The 21,377-nt window shown below is 64.8% G+C and overlaps 1 protein-coding gene across 1 annotated transcript in view; it reads left to right on the forward strand.

The window, feature by feature from the left end:
• LOC122544730 (pleckstrin homology domain-containing family O member 1-like) overlaps nt 1-21,377 on the forward strand; it is a 113,022-nt gene that overhangs the window by 55,475 nt on the left and 36,170 nt on the right. Inside the window, exon 2 of the mRNA XM_087985001.1 lies at nt 4,931-5,077. Within this exon, the coding sequence (XP_087841127.1) occupies nt 4,931-5,077 (147 nt within the window). The remainder of the gene's footprint in view (nt 1-4,930; nt 5,078-21,377) is intronic.

The raw sequence follows: 21,377 nt of genomic DNA on the forward strand, positions 1-21,377 counted from the left end.
GGGTCTGGGATCTGGGGCTGGGGTCTGGTATCTGGGCCTAGGGTCTGGGGCTGGGTCTGGGATCTGGGTCTGAGGTCTGGGATCTGGGTCTGGGGTCTGGGGTCTGGGTTTGGGGTCTGGGGTCTGAGTCTGGGATCTGGGGTCTGGGATCTGGGTCTGGGATCTGGGGTCTGGGGCTAGGGTCTGGGTCTGGTGGCTGGGGTCAGGGGCTAAGGTCTGAGGTCTGGGTCTAGGGCTAGGGTCTGGTGTATGGGGTCTGGGTGTGGGGCTAGGGTCTGGGGTCTGGGTCTGGGATCTGGTGCCTGGGGCTAGGGTCTGGGGTCTGAGGTTGGGGTCTGGGTCTGGGGTCTGGGATCTGGGGTCTGGGGTCAGGTCTAGGATCTGGGGCTAGGGTCCGGGGTCTGTGTCTGGGGACTGGGGTCTGGGATCTGGGGCTAGGTTCTGTGGTCTAGGGCTAGGGTCTTGGGTGTGGGGTCTGGATCTGGGGTCTGTGGCTGGGTCTGGGGTCTGGGTCTGGGGTCTGGGATCTGGGGTCTGGGGCTAGGGTCTGGGATCTGGGTCTGAGATCTGGGTCTGGGATCTGGGGTCTGAGATCTGGGTCTGGGGTCTGGAGTCTGGGATCTGGGTCTGGGGTCTGGGGCTAGGGTCTGGGATCTGGGGTCTAGGGTCAGGTCTGGGGCTAGGGTCTGGAGTCTGGGGTCTGGGTCTGGGGTCTGAGATCTGGGTCTGGGGTCTGGGTCTGGGGTCTGGAGTCTGGAGTCTGGGATCTGGGGTCTGGGGCTAGGGTCTGGGATCTGGGTCTGAGATCTGGGTCTGGGATCTGGGGTCTGAGATCTGGGTCTGGGGTCTGGAGTCTGGGATCTGGGATCTGGGTCTGGGGTCTGGGGCTAGGGTCTGGGATCTGGGTCTGAGATCTGGGTCTGGGATCTGGGGCTGGGGTCTGGGATCTGGGTCTGGGGTCTGGGATCTGGGTCTGGGGTCTGGGATCTGGGTCTGGGATCTGGGGCTAGGGTCTGGGATCTGGGGTCTGGGTCTGGGATCTGGTGTCTAGGTCTGAGGTCTGAGATCTGGGTCTGGGATCTGGGGCTGGGGTCTGGTATCTGGGTCTAGGGTCTGGGGTCTGAGGCCTGGTGCTGGGTTTAGGTCTGGGGTCTGGGGTTTGGGGCTAGGGTCTGGGGTCTGGGATCTGGGGCCAGGTTCTGTGGTCTAGTGCTAGGTTCTTGGGTCTGCGGTCTGGGGATAGGGTCTTGGGTTTGGGGTCTGGGGCAGGGTCTGGGGTCAGGGGCTAGGCTCTGGGGTCTAGGTCTGGGTCTGGGGTCTGCGGCTAGGGTCTGGGGTCTGGGTCTGGGGCTAGGTCTGGGGTCTGGAATCTGGGGTCTAGGGCTAGGGTCTGGGGTCTGGGCCCTGGGGTCCAGGGCTAGGGTCTGGGGTCTGGGACTGGGGTCTGGGGCTAGGGTCTGGGGTCTGGGACTGGGGTCTGGTGCTAGGGTCTGGGTCTGCGCTGGAGCTGGGTCTGGGGTCTGGGATCTGGGGTCTGGGGTCAGGTCGGGGATCTGGGGCTAGGGTTTGGGATCTGGGATCTGGGTCTGAGACCTGGTTCTGGGGTCTGGCATCTGGGGTCTGGCGTCAGGGTCTGGGGTCTGGATTTGGTGTCTGGGATCTGTGGCTGGTGTCTGGGGTCTGGGGTCTGGGGTCTGGGGTCTGGGTTTGGGTCTGGGTCTGGGGTCTAGTGTTTGGGTCTGGGTCTGGTGTCTAGGGTCTGGGTCAAGCTTCATCTTCCTCATTCTGCCGCATCGCAGTGAGAAACTGAACCCGAGGTTTGTGTCTGGAGGTGGGGGAGGGAGCGAATGGAAAGTAGGTCTGGGTCTGGGGTCTGGAATCTGGGGTCTGGGGCTAGGGTCTGGGGTCTGGGATCTGGGGTCTAGGGTCTGGGTCTGGGGTCTGAGATCTGTGGTCTGGGATCTGGGTCTGGGGTCTGGCGTCTGGGATCTGGGGTCTGGAGTCTGGAGTCTGGAGTCTGGGATCTGGGTCTGGGGTCTGGGGCTAGGGTCTGGGATCTGGGTCTGAGATCTGGGTCTGGGAACTGGGGCTGGGTTCTGGGATCTGGGTCTGGGGTCTGGGATCTGGGTCTGGGATCTGGGGCTAGGGTCTGGGATCTGGGATCTAGGTCTGAGGTCTGGGATCTGGGTGTGAGATCTGGGTCTGGGGTCTGGGGCTAGGGTCTGGGATCTGGGTCTGAGATCTGGGTCTGGGATCTGGGGCTGGGGTCTGGGATCTGGGTCTGGGGTCTGGGATCTGGGTCTGGGATCTGGGGCTAGGGTCTGGGATCTGGGGTCTGGGTCTGGGATCTGGTGTCTAGGTCTGAGGTCTGGGATCTGGGTGTGAGATCTGGGTCTGGGGTCTGGGGCTGGGGTCTGGTATCTGGGTCTAGGGTCTAGGGTCTGGGGTCTGAGGCCTGGGGCTGGGTTTGGGTCTGGGGTCTGGGGTTTGGGGCTAGGGTCTGGGATCTGGGGTCTGGGGTCTGGGTCTGGGGTCTGGGATCTGGGGCCAGGTTCTGTGGTCTGGGGCTAGGGTCTTGGGTCTGGGGCAGGGTCTGGGGTCAGGGGCTAGGCTCTGGGGTCTGGGTCTGGGTCTGGGGTCTGCGGCTAGGGTCTGGGGTCTGGGTCTGGGGTCTGGGTCTGGGGCTAGGTCTGGGGTCTGGAATCTGGGGTCTAGGGCTCGGGTCTGGGGTCTGGGCCCTGGGGTCTGGGGCTAGGGTCTGGGGTCAGGGACCTGGGGTCTGCGATCTGGGGTCTGCGATCTGGTGTCTGGGATCTGGGGTCTGGGGTCTGTGTCTGGGATCTGGGGTCTGTGATCTGGGGTCTGAGATCTGGGTCTGGGATCTGGGTTTGGGTCTGGGGTCTGAGGTCTGGTATCTGGGGTCTGGGGCTAGGGTCTGACATCTGGGTCTGGGTCTGGGTCTGGGTCTGGGGTCTGGGGTCAGGTCTGGGGTCTGGGTCTGGGGTCTGGGGTCTGGGGTCTGGGGTCTGGGCTCAGGGTCTGGGATCTGGGTCAGGGGTCCGGGATCTGGGGTCTGGGGTCAGGTCTGGGGTCTGGGATCCGGGATCTGGGGTCTGGGATCTGGGTCTGGGGTCTGGGATCTGGGTCTGGGGTCTGGGTCTGGGGTCTGGGTCTGGGGTCTGGGTCTGGGGTCTGGGTCTGGGGTCTGGGGTCTGGGTCTGAGGTCTGGGTCTGGGGTCTGGGTCTGGGGTCTGGGGTCTGGGTCTAGGTCTGGGATCCGGGATCTGGGTCTGGGATCTGGGTCTGGGATCCGGGATCTGGGTCTAGGGTCTGGGTCTGGGGTCTGGGTCTGGGGTCTGGGGTCTGGGGTCTGGGGTCTGGGTCTGGGATCTGGGTCTGGGGTCCGGGATCTGGGGTCTGGGGTCAGGTCTGGGGTCTGGGATCTGGGTCTAGGGTCTAGGGTCTGGGGTCTGAGGCCTGGGGCTGGGTCTGGGTCTGGGTCTGGGGTCTGGGGTCTGGGGTCAGGTCTGGGGTCTGGGTCTGGGGTCTGGGGTCTGGGTCTGGGGTCTGGGGTCTGGGTCTGGGGTCTGGATCTGGGGTCTGGGGTCTGGGTCTGGGTCTGGGATCCGGGATCTGGGTCTAGGGTCTGGGTCTGTGGTCTGGGTCTGGGGTCTGGGGTCTGGGTCTGGGGTCTGGGTCTGGGGTCTGGGTCTGGGGTCTGGGGTCTGGGTCTAGGTCTGGGATCCGGGATCTGGGTCTGGGATCTGGGTCTGGGATCCGGGATCTGGGTCTAGGGTCTGGGTCTGGGGTCTGGGTCTGGGGTCTGGGTTCTGGGGTCTGGTGTCTGCGTCTGGGTCTTGGGTCTGGGTCTGGGGTCTGGGTCTGGGGTCTGGGGTCTTGGGTCTGGGGTCTGGGTCTGGGGTCTGGGGTCTGGGGTCTGGGTCTGGGTCTGGGTCTGGGGCATGGCGTCTGGGTCTGGGGTCTGGGTCTGGGGTCTGGGTCTGGGTCTGGGGTCAGGGTCTGGGTCTGGGTCTGGGTCTGGGGTCAGGGTCTGGGTCTGGGTCTGGGGTCTGGGGTCTGGGGTCTGGGTCTGGGGTCTGGGGTCTGGGGTCTGGGTCTGGGGTCTGGGGTCCGGGATCTGGGGTCTGGGTTCCGGGATCTGGGTCTGGGATCCGGGATCTGGGGTCTGGGATCCGGGATCTGGGTCTGGGATCTGGGTCTGGGGTCTGGGTCTGGGGTCTGGGTCTGGGTCTGGGGTCTGGGTCTGGGGTCTGGGATCTGGGTCTGGGGTCTGGGTCTGGGGTCTGGGGTCTGGGTCTGGGGTCTGGGGCCTGGGTTTGGGTCTGGGTCTGGGTCTGGGGTCTGGGGCCTGGCGTCTGGGTCTGGGGTCTGGGGTCTGGGGTCTGGGTCTGGGGTCTGGGGCCTGGGGCCTGGCGTCTCGGGTCTGGGTCTGGGGTCTGGGGTCTGGGGTCTGGGGTCAGGGTCTGGGATCTGGGTCTGGGGTCTGGGGTCTGGGGTCTGGGGTCAGGGTCTGGGATCTGGGTCTGGGGTCTGGGGTCTGGGGTCTGGGTCTGGGTCTGGGTCTGGGTCTGGGGTCTGGGGTCTGGGTCTGGGTCTGGGTCTGGGGTCTGGGGTCTGGGTCTGGGTCTGAGTCTGGGTCTGGGTCTGGGGTCTGGGTCTGGGTCTGGGTCTGGGGTCTGGGTCTGGGTCTGGGGTCTGGGTCTGGGGTCTGGGTCTGGGGTCTAGGGCCTGGCGTCTGGGTCTGGGTCAAGCTTCATCCTCCTCATTCTGCCCCATCGCAGTGAGAGACTGAACCCGGGGCTTGTGTCTGGAGGTGGGGGAGGGAGCGAACATGAGTCAGTTGACTGGGGAAGAGCTCAGAGCAGGTAGTGTCCGGGCAGAGATGATGTGGATTCCGTTCACTCCCCAGGGAACCCAGGAAGGCAGTCAGCCACCAAGCCAACCCGAGAAATCCGGCTGGATTCGCAAATACTGCGGGAGAGGAATATTCCGGGAGATCTGGAAAAACCGCTACGTGATATTAAAGACAGATCAATTATATATCTCAGAGAAAGAGGTAGGTGTCGGGAGCCTGAGGGTCCTCAGACAGGGGGAGAGAGGGTCCTGAGACAGGGGGAGAGAGGGCACTGAGACAGGGGGAGAGAGGGCCCTCAGACAGGGGGAGAGAGGGCACTGAGACAGGGGGAGAGAGGGCACTGAGACAGGGGGAGAGAGGGCACTGAGACAGGGGGAGAGAGGGCCCTCAGACAGGGGGAGAGAGGGCACTGAGACAGGGGGAGAGAGGGCACTGAGACAGGGGGAGAGAGGGCACTGAGACAGGGGGAGAGAGGGCCCTCAGACAGGGGGAGAGAGGGCACTGAGACAGGGGGAGAGAGGGCCCTCAGACAGGGGGAGAGAGGGCCCTCAGACAGGGGGAGAGAGGGCCCTCAGACAGGGGGAGAGAGGGCACTGAGACAGGGGGAGAGAGGGCCCTCAGACAGGGGGAGAGAGGGCCCTCAGACAGGGGGAGAGAGGGCCCTCAGACAGGGGGAGAGAGGGCCCTCAGACAGGGGGAGAGAGGGCACTGAGACACGGGGAGAGAGGGTCCTCAGACAGGGGGAGAGAGGGCCCTCAGACAGGGGGAGAGAGGGCACTGAGACAGGGGGAGAGAGGGCACTGAGACACGGGGAGAGAGGGCCCTGAGACACGGGGAGAGAGGGCCCTGAGACACGGGGAGAGAGGGCCCTGAGACACGGAGAGAGAGGGGCCTGAGACACGGGGAGAGAGGGCCCTGAGACACGGGTAGAGAGGGCCCTCAGACAGGGGGAGAGAGGGCACTGAGACAGGGGGAGAGAGGGCACTGAGACAGGGGGAGAGAGGGCCCTCAGACAGGGGGAGAGAGGGCACTGAGACAGGGGGAGAGAGGGCCCTCAGACAGGGGGAGAGAGGGCACTGAGACAGGGGGAGAGAGGGCCCTCAGACAGGGGGAGAGAGGGCCCTCAGACAGGGGGAGAGAGGGCCCTCAGACAGGGGGAGAGAGGGCCCTGAGACAGGGGGAGAGAGGGCCCTCAGACAGGGGGAGAGAGGGCCCTCAGACAGGGGGAGAGAGGGCACTGAGACAGGGGGAGAGAGGGCACTGAGACACGGGGAGAGAGGGCCCTGAGACACGGGGAGAGAGGGCCCTGAGACACGGGGAGAGAGGGCCCTGAGACACGGAGAGAGAGGGGCCTGAGACACGGGGAGAGAGGGCCCTGAGACACGGGTAGAGAGGGCCCTGAGACACGGGGAGAGAGGGCCCTGAGACACGGAGAGAGAGGGGCCTGAGACACGGGGAGAGAGGGCCCTGAGACACGGGGAGAGAGGGCCCTGAGACACGGGGAGAGAGGGCCCTGAGACACGGGGAGAGAGGGCACTGAGACACGGGGAGAGAGGGCCCTGAGACACGGGGAGAGAGGGCCCTGAGACACGGGGAGAGAGGGCCCTGAGACACGGAGAGAGAGGGGCCTGAGACACGGGGAGAGAGGGCCCTGAGACACGGGGAGAGAGGGCCCTGAGACACGGGGAGAGAGGGCCCTGAGACACGGAGAGAGAGGGGCCTGAGACACGGGGAGAGAGGGCCCTGAGACACGGGGAGAGAGGGCCCTGAGACACGGGGAGAGAGGGTCCTCAGACAGGGGGAGAGAGGGCACTGAGACACGGGGAGAGAGGGCCCTGAGACACGGGGAGAGAGGGCACTGAGACAGGGGGAGAGAGGGCCCTCATACACGGGGAGAGAGGGCCCTCAGACAGGGGGAGAGAGGGCACTGAGACAGGGGGAGAGAGGGGCCTGAGACACGGGGAGAGAGGGCCCTGAGATACGGGGAGAGAGGGCACTGAGACAGGGGGAGAGAGGGCCCTCAGACAGGGGGAGAGAGGGTCCTGAGACACGGGGAGAGAGGGCCCTGAGACACGGGGAGAGAGGGCCCTGAGACAGGGGGAGAGAGGGCACTGAGACAGGGGGAGAGAGGGGCCTGAGACACGGGGAGAGAGGGCCCTGAGACACGGGGAGAGAGGGCCCTGAGACACGGGGAGAGAGGGCCCTGAGACACGGAGAGAGAGGGGCCTGAGACACGGGGAGAGAGGGCCCTGAGACACGGGGAGAGAGGGCCCTGAGACACGGGGAGAGAGGGTCCTCAGACAGGGGGAGAGAGGGCCCTCAGACAGGGGGAGAGAGGGCCCTGAGACACGGGGAGAGAGGGTCCTCAGACAGGGGGAGAGAGGGTCCTCAGACAGGGGGAGAGAGGGCACTGAGACACGGGGAGAGAGGGTCCTCAGACAGGGGGAGAGAGGGCACTGAGACACGGAGAGAGAGGGCCCTGAGACACGGGGAGAGAGAGCCCTGACACACGGGAAGAGAGGGCCCTGAGACACGGGGAGAGAGAGCCCTGACACACGGGGAGAGAGGGGCCTGAGACACGGGGAGAGAGGGGCCTGACACATGGGGAGAGAGGGCCCTGACACACGGGGAGAGAGGGCCCTCAGACAGGGGGAGAGAGGGCCCTGAGACACGGGGAGAGAGGGCCCTGAGACACGGGGAGAGACGGCCCTGAGACACGGTGAGAGAGGGCCCTGAGACACGGGGGGAGAGGCTCCTGAGACACGGGGAGAGAGGGCCCTGAGACACGGGGAGAGAGGGCCCTGAGACACGGGGAGAGAGGGCCCTGACGCACGGGGAGAGAGGGCCCTGAGACACGGGGAGAGAGGGCCCTGAGACACGGGGAGAGAGGGCCCTGACGCATGGGGAGAGAGGGCCCTGAGACACGGGGAGAGAGGGCCCTGACGCACGGGGAGGGAGGGCCCTGAGACACGGGGAGAGAGGGCCCTGACACACGGGGAGAGAGGGCCCTGACACACGGGGAGAGAGGGCCCTGACGCACGGGGAGAGAGGGCCCTGACACACGGGGAGAGAGGGCCCTGACGCACGGGGAGAGAGGGCCCTGAGACACGGGGAGAGAGGGCCCTGAGACACGGGGAGAGAGGGCCCTGAGACACGGTGAGAGAGGGCCCTGAGACACGGGGAGAGAGGGTCCTGAGACAGGGGGAGAGAGGGTCCTGAGACATGGGGAGAGAGGGCCCTGAGACACGGGGAGAGAGGGCCCTGAGACACGGGGAGAGAGGGGCCTGAGACACGGGGAGAGAGGGGCCTGAGACACGGGGAGAGAGGGGCCTGACACACGGGGAGAGAGGGCCCTGAGACACGGGGAGAGAGGGCCCTGAGACACGGGGAGAGAGGGTCTGAGACACGGGGAGAGAGGGTCCTGAGACACGGGGAGAGAGGGCCCTGAGACACGGGGAGAGAGGGCCCTGACGCACGGGGAGAGAGGGCCCTGAGACACGGGGAGAGAGGGCCCTGACACACGGGGAGAGGGGCCTAAGACACGGGGAGAGAGGGCCCTGACACACGGGGAGAGAGGGCCCTGACACACAGGGAGAGAGGGCCCTGACGCACGGAGAGAGAGGGCCCTGACACACGGGGAGAGAGTGCCCAGACGCACCGGGAGAGAGGGCCCTGAGACACGGGGAGAGAGGGCCCTGGGACACGGGGAGACAGGGCCCAGACGCACGGGGAGAGAGGGCCCTGACGCACGGGGAGAGAGGGCCGTGACACACGGGGAGAGAGGGTCCTGAGACGGGGGAGAGAGGGCCCTGACACATGGGGAGAGAGGACCCTGAGACATGGGGAGAGAGGGCCCTCAGACACGGGGAGAGAGGGCCCTGACACACGGGGAGAGAGGGCCCTGAGACACGGGGAGAGAGGGCCCTGATGCACGGGGAGAGAGGGCCCTGACACACGGGTAGAGAGGGCCCTCAGACACGGAGAGAGAGGGCCCTGACACACGGGGAGAGAGTGCCCTGAGACACGGGGAGAGAGGACCCTGACGCATGGGGAGAGAGGGCCCTGAGACACGGGGAGAGAGGGCCCTGACGCACGGGGAGAGAGGGCCCTGACACACGGGGAGAGAGGGCCCTGAGACACGGGGAGAGAGGGCCCTCAGACACGGGGAGAGAGGGCCCTGACACACGGGGAGAGAGGGCCCTGAGACACGGGGAGAGAGGGCCCTGACGAACGGGGAGAGAGGGCCCTGCGACACGGGGAGAGAGGGCCCTGACGCACGGGGAGAGAGGGCCCTGAGACACGGGGAGAGAGGGTCCTGAGACACGGGGAGAGAGGGTCCTGACGCATGGGGAGAGAGGGCCCTGACACACGGGGAGAGAGGGCCCAGACGCACGGGGAGAGAGGGCCCTGACGCACAGGGAGAGAGGGCCCAGACGCATGGGGAGAGAGGGCCCTGAGACACGGGGAGAGAGGGCCCTGAGACACGGGGAGAGAGGGCCCTGACACACGGAGAGAGAGGGCCCTGACGCACGGGGAGAGAGGGCCCTGACACACGGGGAGAGAGGGCCCTGAGACACGGGGAGAGAGGGCCCTGACGCACGGGGAGAGAGGGCCCTGACGCACGGGGAGAGAGGGCCCTGACACACGGGGAGAGAGGGCCCTGAGACACGGGGAGAAAGGGTCCTGAGACACGGGGAGAGAGGGCCCTGACACACGGGGAGAGAGGCCCTGACACATGGGGAGAGAGGGCCCTGAGACACGGGGAGAGAGGGTCCTGAGACACGGGGAGAGAGGGCCCTGACGCACGGGGAGAGAGGGCTCTGAGACACGGGGAGAGAGGGCCCTGACACACGGGGAGAGAGGGCCCTGACGCACGGGGAGAGAGGGCCCTGAGACACGGGGAGAGAGGGCCCTGACACACGGGGAGAGAGGGCCCTGAGACACGGGGAGAGAGGGCCCTGACACACGGGGAGAGAGGGCCCTGACACACGGGGAGAGAGGGCCCTGACACACGGGGAGAGAGGGCCCTGAGACACAGGGAGAGAGGGTCCTGAGACACGGGGAGAGACGGTCCTGAGACACGGGGAGAGAGGGTCCTGACGCACGGGGAGAGAGGGCCCTGACGCACGGGGAGAGAGGGCCCTGACGCACGGGGAGAGAGGGTCCTGACGCACGGGGAGAGAGGGCCCTGACGCACGGGGAGGGACGGTCCTGAGACATGGGGAGAGAGGGTCCTGACGCACGGGGAGAGAGGGCCCTGATGCACGGGGAGAGAGGGCCCTGACACACGGGGAGAGAGGGCCCTGACGCACGGGGAGAGAGGGCCCTGAGACACGGGGAGAGAGGGTCCTGAGACACGGGGAGAGAGGGCCCTGAGACACGGGGAGAGAGGGCCCAGACGCACGGGGAGAGAGGGCCCTGACGCAAGGGGAGAGAGGGCCCAGACGCACGGGGAGAGAGGGTCCTGAGACACGGGGAGAGAGGGCCCTGACACACGGTGAGAGAGGGCCCTGACACATGGGGAGAGAGGGCCCTGACGCACGGGGAGAGAGGGCCCTGACACACATTGAGAGAGGGCCCTGAGACACGGGGAGAGAGGGCCCTGACACACGGGGAGAGAGGGCCCTGACGCACGGGGAGAGAGGGCCCTGACGCACGGGGAGAGAGGGCCCTGACACACGGGAAGAGAGGGCCCTGAGACACGGGGAGAGAGAGCCCTGACACACGGGGAGAGAGGGCCCTGACGCACGGGGAGAGAGGGCCCTGACGCACGGGGAGAGAGGGCCCTGACGCACGAGGAGAGAGGGCCCTGACACATGGGGAGAGAGGGCCCTGACACACGGGGAGAGAGGGCCCTGACACATGGGGAGAGAGGGCCCTGAGACACGGGGAGAGAGGGTCTGTGACACGGGGAGAGAGGGCCCTGACGCAAGAGGAGAGAGGGCTCTGACGCACGGGGAGAGAGCGCCCTGACGCACGGGGAGAGAGGGCCCTGACGCACGGGGAGAGAGGGCTCTGAGACACGGGGAGAGAGGGCCCTGAGACACGGGGAGAGAGGGCCCTGAGACACGGGGAGAGAGGGTCCTGAGACACGGGGAGAGAGGGCCCTAAGACACGGGGAGAGAGGGCCCTGACGCACGGGGAGAGAGGGCCCTAAGACACGGGGAGAGAGGGCCCTGAGACACGGGGAGAGAGGGCCCTGAGACACGAGGAGAGAGGGCCCTGAGACACGGGGAGAGAGGGCCCTGAGACACGGGGAGAGAGGCCCTGAGACACGGGGAGAGAGGGCCCTGAGACATGGGGAGAGAGGGCCCTGAGACACGGGGAGAGTGGGCCCTGAGACACGGGGAGAGAGGGCCCTGACACACGGGAAGAGAGGGCCCTGACACATGGGGAGAGAGGGCCCTGAGACACGGGGAGAGAGGGCCCTGACACACGGGGAGAGAGGGCCCTGAGACACGGGGAGAGAGGGCCCTGACACACGGGGAGAGAGGGCCCTGACGCACGGGGAGAGAGGGCCCTGACACACGGGGAGAGAGGGCCCTGAGACACGGGGAGAAAGGGTCCTGAGACACGGGGAGAGAGGGCCCTGACACACGGGGAGAGAGGCCCTGACACATGGGGAGAGAGGGCCCTGAGACACGGGGAGAGAGGGTCCTGAGACACGGGGAGAGAGGGCCCTGACGCACGGGGAGAGAGGGCCCTGACGCACGGGGAGAGAGGGCCCTGACACACGGGGAGAGAGGGCCCTGACACACGGGGAGAGAGGGCCCTGACGCACGGGGAGAGAGGGCCCTGACACACGGGGAGAGAGGGCCCTGACACACGGGGAGAGAGGGCCCTGAGACACGGGGAGAGAGGGCCCTGACACACGGGGAGAGAGGGCCCTGACACACGGGGAGAGAGGGCCCTGACACACGGGGAGAGAGGGCCCTGAGACACGGGGAGAGAGGGTCCTGAGACACGGGGAGAGACGGTCCTGAGACACGGGGAGAGAGGGTCCTGACGCACGGGGAGAGAGGGCCCTGATGCACGGGGAGAGAGGGCCCTGACACACGGGGAGAGAGGGCCCTGACGCACGGGGAGAGAGGGTCCTGACGCACGGGGAGAGAGGGCCCTGACGCACGGGGAGGGACGGTCCTGAGACATGGGGAGAGAGGGTCCTGACGCACGGGGAGAGAGGGCCCTGATGCACGGGGAGAGAGGGCCCTGACACACGGGGAGAGAGGGCCCTGACGCACGGGGAGAGAGGGCCCTGAGACACGGGGAGAGAGGGTCCTGAGACACGGGGAGAGAGGGCCCTGAGACACGGGGAGAGAGGGCCCAGACGCACGGGGAGAGAGGGCCCTGACGCAAGGGGAGAGAGGGCCCAGACGCACGGGGAGAGAGGGTCCTGAGACACGGGGAGAGAGGGCCCTCAGACACGGGAAGAGAGGGCCCTGACACACGGGGAGAGAGGGCCCTGAGACACGGGGAGAGAGGGCCCTGACGAACGGGGAGAGAGGGCCCTGCGACACGGGGAGAGAGGGCCCTGAGGCACGGGGAGAGAGGGCCCTGAGACACGGGGAGAGAGGGTCCTGAGACACGGGGAGAGAGGGTCCTTACGCATGGGGAGAGAGGGCCCTGACACACGGGGAGAGAGGGCCCAGACGCACGGGGAGAGAGGGCCCTGACGCACAGGGAGAGAGGGCCCAGACGCACGGGGAGAGAGGGCCCTGAGACACGGGGAGAGAGGGCCCTGAGACACGGGGAGAGAGGGCCCTGACACACGGAGAGAGAGGGCCCTGACGCACGGGGAGAGAGGGCCCTGACACACGGGGAGAGAGGGCCCTGAGACATGGGGAGAGAGGGCCCTGACACACGGGGAGAGAGGGCCCTGACGCACGGGGAGAGAGGGCCCTGACACACGGGGAGAGAGGGCCCTGAGACACGGGGAGAAAGGGTCCTGAGACACGGGGAGAGAGGGCCCTGACACACGGGGAGAGAGGCCCTGACACATGGGGAGAGAGGGCCCTGAGACACGGGGAGAGAGGGTCCTGAGACACGGGGAGAGAGGGCCCTGACGCACGGGGAGAGAGGGCTCTGAGACACGGGGAGAGAGGGCCCTGACACACGGGGAGAGAGGGCCCTGACGCACGGGGAGAGAGGGCCCTGAGACACGGGGAGAGAGGGCCCTGACACACGGGGAGAGAGGGCCCTGAGACACGGGGAGAGAGGGCCCTGACACACGGGGAGAGAGGGCCCTGAGACACGGGCAGAGTGGGCCCTGAGACACGGGGAGAGAGGGCCCTGACACACGGGGAGAGAGGGTCCTGAGACATGGGGAGAGAGGGCCCTGACACACGGGGAGAGAGGGTCCTGACACACGGGGAGAGAGGGCCCTGGGACACGGGGAGAGAGGGCCCTGACACACGGGGAGAGAGGGCCCTGAGACACGGGGAGAGAGGGCCCTGAGACACGGGGAGAGAGGGCCCTGAGACACAGGGAGAGAGGGCCCTGACATATGGGGAGAGAGGGCCCTGACGCACGGGGAGAGAGGGTCCTGACCACGGGGAGAGAGGGCCCTGAGACACGGGGAGAGAGGGCCCTGACACATGGGGAGAGAGGGTACTGACGCACGGGGAGAGAGGGCCCTGAGACACGGGGAGAGAGGGCCCTGAGACACGGGGAGAGAGGGCCGTGACACACGGGGAGAGAGGGCCCTGAGACACGGGGAGAGAGGGCCCTGACACACGGGGAGAGAGGGCCCTGACGCACGGGGAGAGAGGGTCCTGACACACAGGGAGAGAGGGCCCTCAGACACGGGGAGAGAGGGCCCTGAGACACGGGGAGAGAGGGCCCTGAGACACGGGGAGAGAGGGCCCTGACGCACGGGGAGAGAGTGCCCTGCGACACGGGGAGAGAGGGCCCTGACGCACGGGGAGAGAGGGCCCTGAGACACGGGGAGAGAGGGTCCTGAGACACGGGGAGAGAGGGCCCTGAGACACGGGGAGAGAGGGTCCAGACGCACGGGGAGAGAGGGCCCTGACGCACGGGGAGAGAGGGCCCAGACGCACGGGGAGAGAGGGTCCTGAGACACGGGGAGAGAGATCCCTGACACACGGTGAGAGAGGGCCCTGACACATGGGGAGAGAGGGCCCTGACACACAGGGAGAGAGGGCCCTGAGACACGGGGAGAGAGGGCCCTGACACACAGGGAAAGAGGGCCCTGACACACGGGGAGAGAGGGCCCTGACACACGGGGAGAGAGGGCCCTGACACACGGGGAGAGAGGGCACTGACACACGGGGAGAGAGGGCCCTGACACACGGGGAGAGAGGGCCCTAAGACACGGGGAGAGAGGGCCCTGAGACACGTGGAGAGAGGGCCCTGAGACACGGGGAGAGAGGGCACTGACACACGGGGAGAGAGGGCCCTGACACACGGGGAGAGAGGGCCCTAAGACACGGGGAGAGAGGGCCCTGAGACACGTGGAGAGAGGGCCCTGAGACACGGGGAGAGACGGTCCTGAGACACGGGGAGAGAGGGTCCTGACGCACGGGGAGAGAGGGCCCTGACGCACGGGGAGAGAGGGCCCTGACACACGGGGAGAGAGGGCCCTGACGCACGGGGAGAGAGGGTCCTGACGCACGGGGAGAGAGGGCCCTGACGCACGGGGAGGGACGGCCCTGATGCACGGTGAGAGAGGCCCTGAGACACAGGGAGAGAGGGCCCTGAGACACGGGGAGAGAGGGCCCTGACGCACGAGGAGAGAGGGCCCTGACACACGGGGAGAGAGGGCCCTGAGACACGGGGAGAGAGGGCCCTGAGACACGGGGAGAGAGGGCCCTGAGACACGGGGAGAGTGGGCCCTGAGACACGGGGAGAGAGGGCCCTGACACACGGGGAGAGAGGGTCCTGAGACACGGGGAGAGAGGGCCCTGACACACGGGGAGAGAGGGTCCTGACACACGGGGAGAGAGGGCCCTGAGACACGGGAAGAGAGGGCCCTGACACACGGGGAGAGAGGGCCCTGAGACACGGGGAGAGACGGTCCTGAGACACGGGGAGAGAGGGTCCTGACGCACGGGGAGAGAGGGCCCTGACGCACGGGGAGAGAGGGCCCTGACACACGGGGAGAGAGGGCCCTGACGCACGGGGAGAGAGGGTCCTGACACACGGGGAGAGAGGGCCCTGACGCACGGGGAGGGACGGCCCTGACACACGGTGAGAGAGGCCCTGAGACACGGGGAGAGAGGGCCCTGAGACACGGGGAGAGAGGGCCCTGACACACGGGGAGAGAGGGCCCTGACACACGGGGAGAGAGGGCCCTGACACATGGGGAGAGAAGGGCCCTGACGCACGGGGAGAGAGGGCCCTGACGCACGGGGAGAGAGGGCCCTGACGCACGAGGAGAGAGGGCCCTGACACATGGGGAGAGAGGGCCCTGACACACGGGGAGAGAGGGCCCTGACACACGGGGAGAGAGGGCCCTGACACACGGGGAGAGAGGGCCCTGAGACACGGGGAGAGAGGGCCCTGACGCACGGGGAGAGAGGGCCCTAAGACACGGGGAGAGAGGGCCCTGAGACACGGGGAGAGAGGGCCCTGAGACACGAGGAGAGAGGGCCCTGGGACACGGGGAGAGAGGGCCCTGAGACACGGGGAGAGAGGGCCCTGAGACACGGGGAGAGAGGGCCCTGAGACACGGGGAGAGTGGGCCCTGAGACACGGGGAGAGAGGGCCCTGACACACGGGGAGAGAGGGTCCTGAGACACGGGGAGAGAGGGCCCTGACACACGGGGAGAGAGGGTCCTGACACACGTGGAGAGAGGGCCCTGAGACACGGGAAGAGAGGGCCCTGACACACGGGGAGAGAGGGCCCTGAGACACGGGGAGAGAGGGCCCTGAGACACGGGGAGAGAGGGCCCTGACACACGGGGAGAGAGGGCCCTGAGACACGGGGAGAGAGGTTCCTGAGACACGGGGAGAGAGGGCCCTGAGACACGGGGAGAGAGGGCCCTGACACACGGGGAGAGAAGGTCCTGAGACACGGGGAGAGAGGGCCCTGAGACACGGGGAGAGAGGGCCCTGACACATGGGGAGAGAGGGCCCTGACGCACGGGGAGAGAGGGCCCTGAGTCACGGGGAGAGACGGCCCTGAGACACGGGGAGAGAGGGCCCTGACGCACGGGGAGAGAGGGCCCTGAGAAACGGGGAGAGAGGGCCCTGACGCACGGGGAGAGAGGGCCCTGACGCACGGGGAGAGAGGGTCCTGACACACGGGGAGAGAGGGCCCTGACGCACGGGGAGAGAGGGCCCTGAGACACGGGGAGAGAGGGCCCTGACACAAGGGGAGAGAGGGCCCTGAGACACGGGGAGAGAGGGCCCTGACACACGGGGAGAGAGGGCCCTGAGACACGGGGAGAGCGGGCCCTGACGCACAGGGAGAGAGGGTCCTGAGACACGGGGAGAGAGGGTCCTGAGACACGGGGAGAGAGGGCCCTGACGCACAGGGAGAGAGGGTCCTGAGACACGGGGAGAGAGGGTCTTGACACACGGGGGGAGAGGGCCCTGAGACACGGGGAGAGAGGGCCCTGAGACACGGGGAGAGAGGGCCCTGACACACGGGGAGAGAGGGCCCTGACGCACGGGGAGAGAGGGCCCTGACGCACGGGGAGAGAGGGCCCTGAGACACGGGGAGAGAGGGCCCTGAGACATGGGGAGAAGGTTCTCAGTTGTGGATGGTTCATGGCATCTCACCATTCACTAGAAATAATATTTTATCTCACACTCAGTGCTCGAGTGGTTTACCTGATGTTACATTCAGTACCTTGAGCTCTGCAAGGTGGTTGAGAAGATGGGGAATTCTGTCAGTGTTCATGCTCCTGATCATTGTCCATTAGCCCTTGTGTGCTGACATTACACTGAACGTCAGGTTCCCCTTGCTCAGTGTGGATTGGACATTGTGTACACGGTCAACAGTGGGTCGAAAATGGAACGCAAAATGAAGAAAGACATGTTTGAGACGAGTTTCAGATCTGCAAGGGCTAACTGTTGGATGTGTATCTGTGCACATTCCTGTGATGAGAGCTCACTTCCTGTAACATATTCTTTTCAGAGGTCGTGTCATTTCCACCACTGTCCAACACAGCAGTTTCTGTGTTTATATTCATTTATTCCATCACACTCTCATACACAACATTGTCACTGGCCCCATCTCCCTCCTACATCCCCCATCACTGGCCCCATCTCTCTCCTACATCCTCCATCACTGGCTCCATCTCACTCCTACATCCCCCATCACTGGCCCCATCTCTCTCCTACATCCTCCATCACTGGCCCCATCTCTCTCCTACATCCTCCATCACTGGCTCCATCTCACTCCTACATCCCCCATCACTGGCCCCATCTCTCTCCTACATCCTCCATCACTGGCTCCATCTCACTCCTACATCCCCCATCACTGGCCCCATCTCTCTCCTACATCCTCCATCACTGGCCCCATCTCACTCCAACATCCCCCATCACTGGCCCCATCTCTCTCCTACATCCCCCATCACTGGCCCCATCGCTCTCCAACATCCCCCATCACTGGCTCCATCTCTCTCCTACATCCCCCATCACTGGCCCCATCTCTCTCCTACATCCTCCATCACTGGCCCCATCTCTCTCCTACATCCTCCATCACTGGCTCCATCTCACTCCTACATCCCCCATCACTGGCCCCATCTCTCTCCTACATCCCCCATCACTGGCACCATCTCTCTCCTACATCCCCCATCACTGGCCCCATCTCCCTCCTACATCCTCCATCACTGGCCCCATCTCACTCCAACATCCCCCATCACTGGCCCCATCTCTCTCCTACATCCCCCATCACTGGCCCCATCTCTCTCCTACATCCTCCATCACTGGCCCCATCTCTCTCCTACATCCCCCATCACTGGCCCCATCTCTCTCCTACATCCTCCATCACTGGCCCCATCTCTCTCCTACACCCCCCATCACTGGCCCCATCTCACTCCTACATCCTCCATCACTGGCCCCATCTCTCTCCTACATCCTCCATCACTGGCTCCATCTCTCTCCTACATCCTCCATCACTGGCTCCATCTCTCTCCTACATCCTCCATCACTGGCCCCATCTCTCTCCTACATCCTCCATCACTGGCTCCATCTCACTCCTACATCCCCCATCACTGGCCCCATCTCTCTCCTACATCCCCCATCACTGGCCCCATCTCCCTCCTACATCCTCCATCACTGGCCCCATCGCTCTCCAACATCCCCCATCACTGGCCCCATCTCACTCCAACATCCCCCATCACTGGCCCCATCTCTCTCCTACATCCTCCATCACTGGCCCCATCTCTCTCCTACATCCCCCATCACTGGCCCCATCTCTCTCCTACATCCTCCATCACTGGCCCCATCTCTCTCCTACACCCCCCATCACTGGCCCCATCTCACTCCTACATCCTCCATCACTGGCCCCATCTCTCTCCTACATCCTCCATCACTGGCTCCATCTCTCTCCTACATCCTCCATCACTGGCTCCATCTCTCTCCTACATCCTCCATCACTGGCTCCATCTCACTCCTACATCCCCCATCACTGGCTCCATCTCTCTCCTACATCCCCCATCACTGGCCCCATCTCTCTCCTACATCCCCCATCACTGGCCCCATCTCTCTCCTACATCCCCCATCACTGGCCCCATCTCTCTCCTACATCCCCCATCACTGGCCCCATCTCTCTCCTACATCCTCCATCACTGGCCCCATCTCTCTCCTACATCCCCCATCACTGGCTCCATCTCTCTCCTACATCCTCCATCACTGGCCCCATCTCTCTCCTAAATCCTCCATCACTGGCCCCATCTCTCTCCAACATCCCCCATCACTGGCTCCATCTCTCTCCTACATCCTCCATCACTGGCCCCATCTCTCTCCTACATCCCCCATCACTGGCCCCATCTCTCTCCTACATCCACCATCACTGGCTCCATCTCTCTCCTACATCCCCCATCACTGGCCCCATCTCTCTCCTACATCCCCCATCACTGGCCCAATCTCTCTCCTACATCCCCCATCACTGGCTCCATCTCTCTCCTACATCCCCCATCACTGGCCCCATCTCTCTCCTACATCCCCCATCACTGGCCCCATCTCTCTCCTACATCCCCCATCACTGGCCCCATCTCTCTCCTACATCCCCCATCACTGGCCCCATCTCACTCCTACATCCCCCATCACTGGCCCCATCTCTCTCCTACATCCCCCATCACTGGCCCCATCTCTCTCCTACATCCCCCATCACTGGCTCCATCTCTCTCCTACATCCCCCATCACTGGCCCCATCTCTCTCCTACATCCTCCATCACTGGCCCCATCTCTCTCCTACATCCACCATCACTGGCTCCATCTCTCTCCTACATCCCCCATCACTGGCCCCATCTCACTCCTACATCCCCCATCACTGGCCCCATCTCTCTCCTACATCCCCCATCACTGGCCCCATCTCTCTCCTACATCCCCCATCACTGGCTCCATCTCTCTCCTACATCCCCCATCACTGGCCCCATCTCTCTCCTACATCCCCCATCACTGGCCCCATCTCTCTCCTACATCCACCATCACTGGCCCCATCTCTCTCCTACATCCTCCATCACTGGCCCCATCTCTCTCCTACATCCCCCATCACTGGCCCCATCTCTCTCCTACATCCACCATCATTGGCCCCATCGCTCTCCTACATCCCCCATCACTGGCCCCATCTCTCTCCTACATCCACCATCATTGGCCCCATCGCTCTCCTACATCCACCATCACTGGCCCCATCTCTCTCCTACATCCCCGTCACTGGCCCCATCTCTCTCCTACATCCTCCATCACCGGCCCCATCTCTGTCCTACATCCCCCATCACTGAACCCATCTCTCTCCTTCATCCTCCATCACTGGCCCCATCTCTCTCCTACATCCCCCATCACTGAACCCATCTCTCTCCTTCATCCCCCATCACTGGCCCCATCGCTCTCCAACATCCCCCATCACTGGCCCCATCTCTCTCCTACATCCTCCATCACTGGCCCCATCTCCCTCCAAATACCCCATCACTGGCCCCATCTTTCTCCTACATCCCCCATCACTGGCCCCATCTCTCTCCTACATCCACCATCACTGAACCCATCTCTCTCATACATCCACCATCATTGGCCCCATCTCTCTGCTACATCCCCCATCACTGGCCCCATCTCTCTCCTACATCCTCCATCACTGGGCCCATCTCTCTCCTACATCCACCATCACTGGCCCCATCTCTCTCCTACATCCCCCATCACTGGCCCCATCTCTCTCCTACATCCTCCATCACTCGCCCCATCTCTCTCCTACATCCCCCATCACTCGCCCCATCTCCCTCCAAATACCCCATCACTGGCCCCATCTTTCTCCTACATCCCCCATCACTGGCCCCATCTCTCTCCTACATCCACCATCATTGGCCCCATCTCTCTCCAACATCCCCCATCACTGGCCCCATCTCTCTCCTACATCCTCCATCACTGGCCCCATCTCTCTCCTACATCCACCATCATTGGCCCCATCTCTCTCCAACATCCCCCATCACTGGCTCCATCTCTCTCCTACATCCACCATCACTGGCTCCATCTCTCTCCTACATCCACCATCACTGGCCCCATCTCACTCCTACATCCCCCATCACTGGCCCCATCTCTCTCCTACATCCCCCATCACTGAACCCATCTCTCTCCTACATCCCCCATCACTGGCTCCATCTCACTCCTACATCCCCCATCACTGGCCCCATCTCTCTCCTACATCCCCCATCACTGGCTCCATCTCTCTCCTACATCCCCCATCACTGGCTCCATCTCTCTCCTACATCCCCCATCACTGGCCCCATCGCTCTCCAACATCCCCCATCACTGGCCCCATCTCTCTCCTACATCCTCCATCACTGGCCCCATCTCCCTCCAAATACCCCATCACTGGCCCCATCTTTCTCCTACATCCCCCATCACTGGCCCCATCTCTCTCCTACATCCACCATCACTGAACCCATCTCTCTCCTACATCCACCATCATTGGCCCCATCTCTCTGCTACATCCCCCATCACTGGCCCCATCTCTCTCCTAAATCCCCCATCACTGGCCCCATCTCTCTCCTACATCCCCCATCACTGGCCCCATCTCTCTCCTACATCCCCCATCACTGGCTCCATCTCTCTCCTACATCCTCCATCACTGGCCCCATCTTTCTCCTACATCCCCCATCACTGGCCCCATCTCTCTCCTACATCCACCATCACTGAACCCATCTCTCTCCTACATCCACCATCACTGAACCCATCTCTCTGCTACATCCCCCATCACTGGCCCCATCTCTCTCCTAAATCCCCCATCACTGGCCCCATCTCTCTCCTACATCCTCCATCACTCGCCCCATCTCTCTCCTACATCCCCCATCACTCGCCCCATCTCCCTCCAAATACCCCA

This window comes from Chiloscyllium plagiosum, unplaced genomic scaffold (assembly GCF_037043375.1).
Source record: "Chiloscyllium plagiosum isolate Xiang-an unplaced genomic scaffold, Cpla_swu_hap1 HiC_scaffold_50, whole genome shotgun sequence".
Taxonomy (NCBI): Eukaryota; Metazoa; Chordata; class Chondrichthyes; order Orectolobiformes; family Hemiscylliidae; genus Chiloscyllium; species Chiloscyllium plagiosum.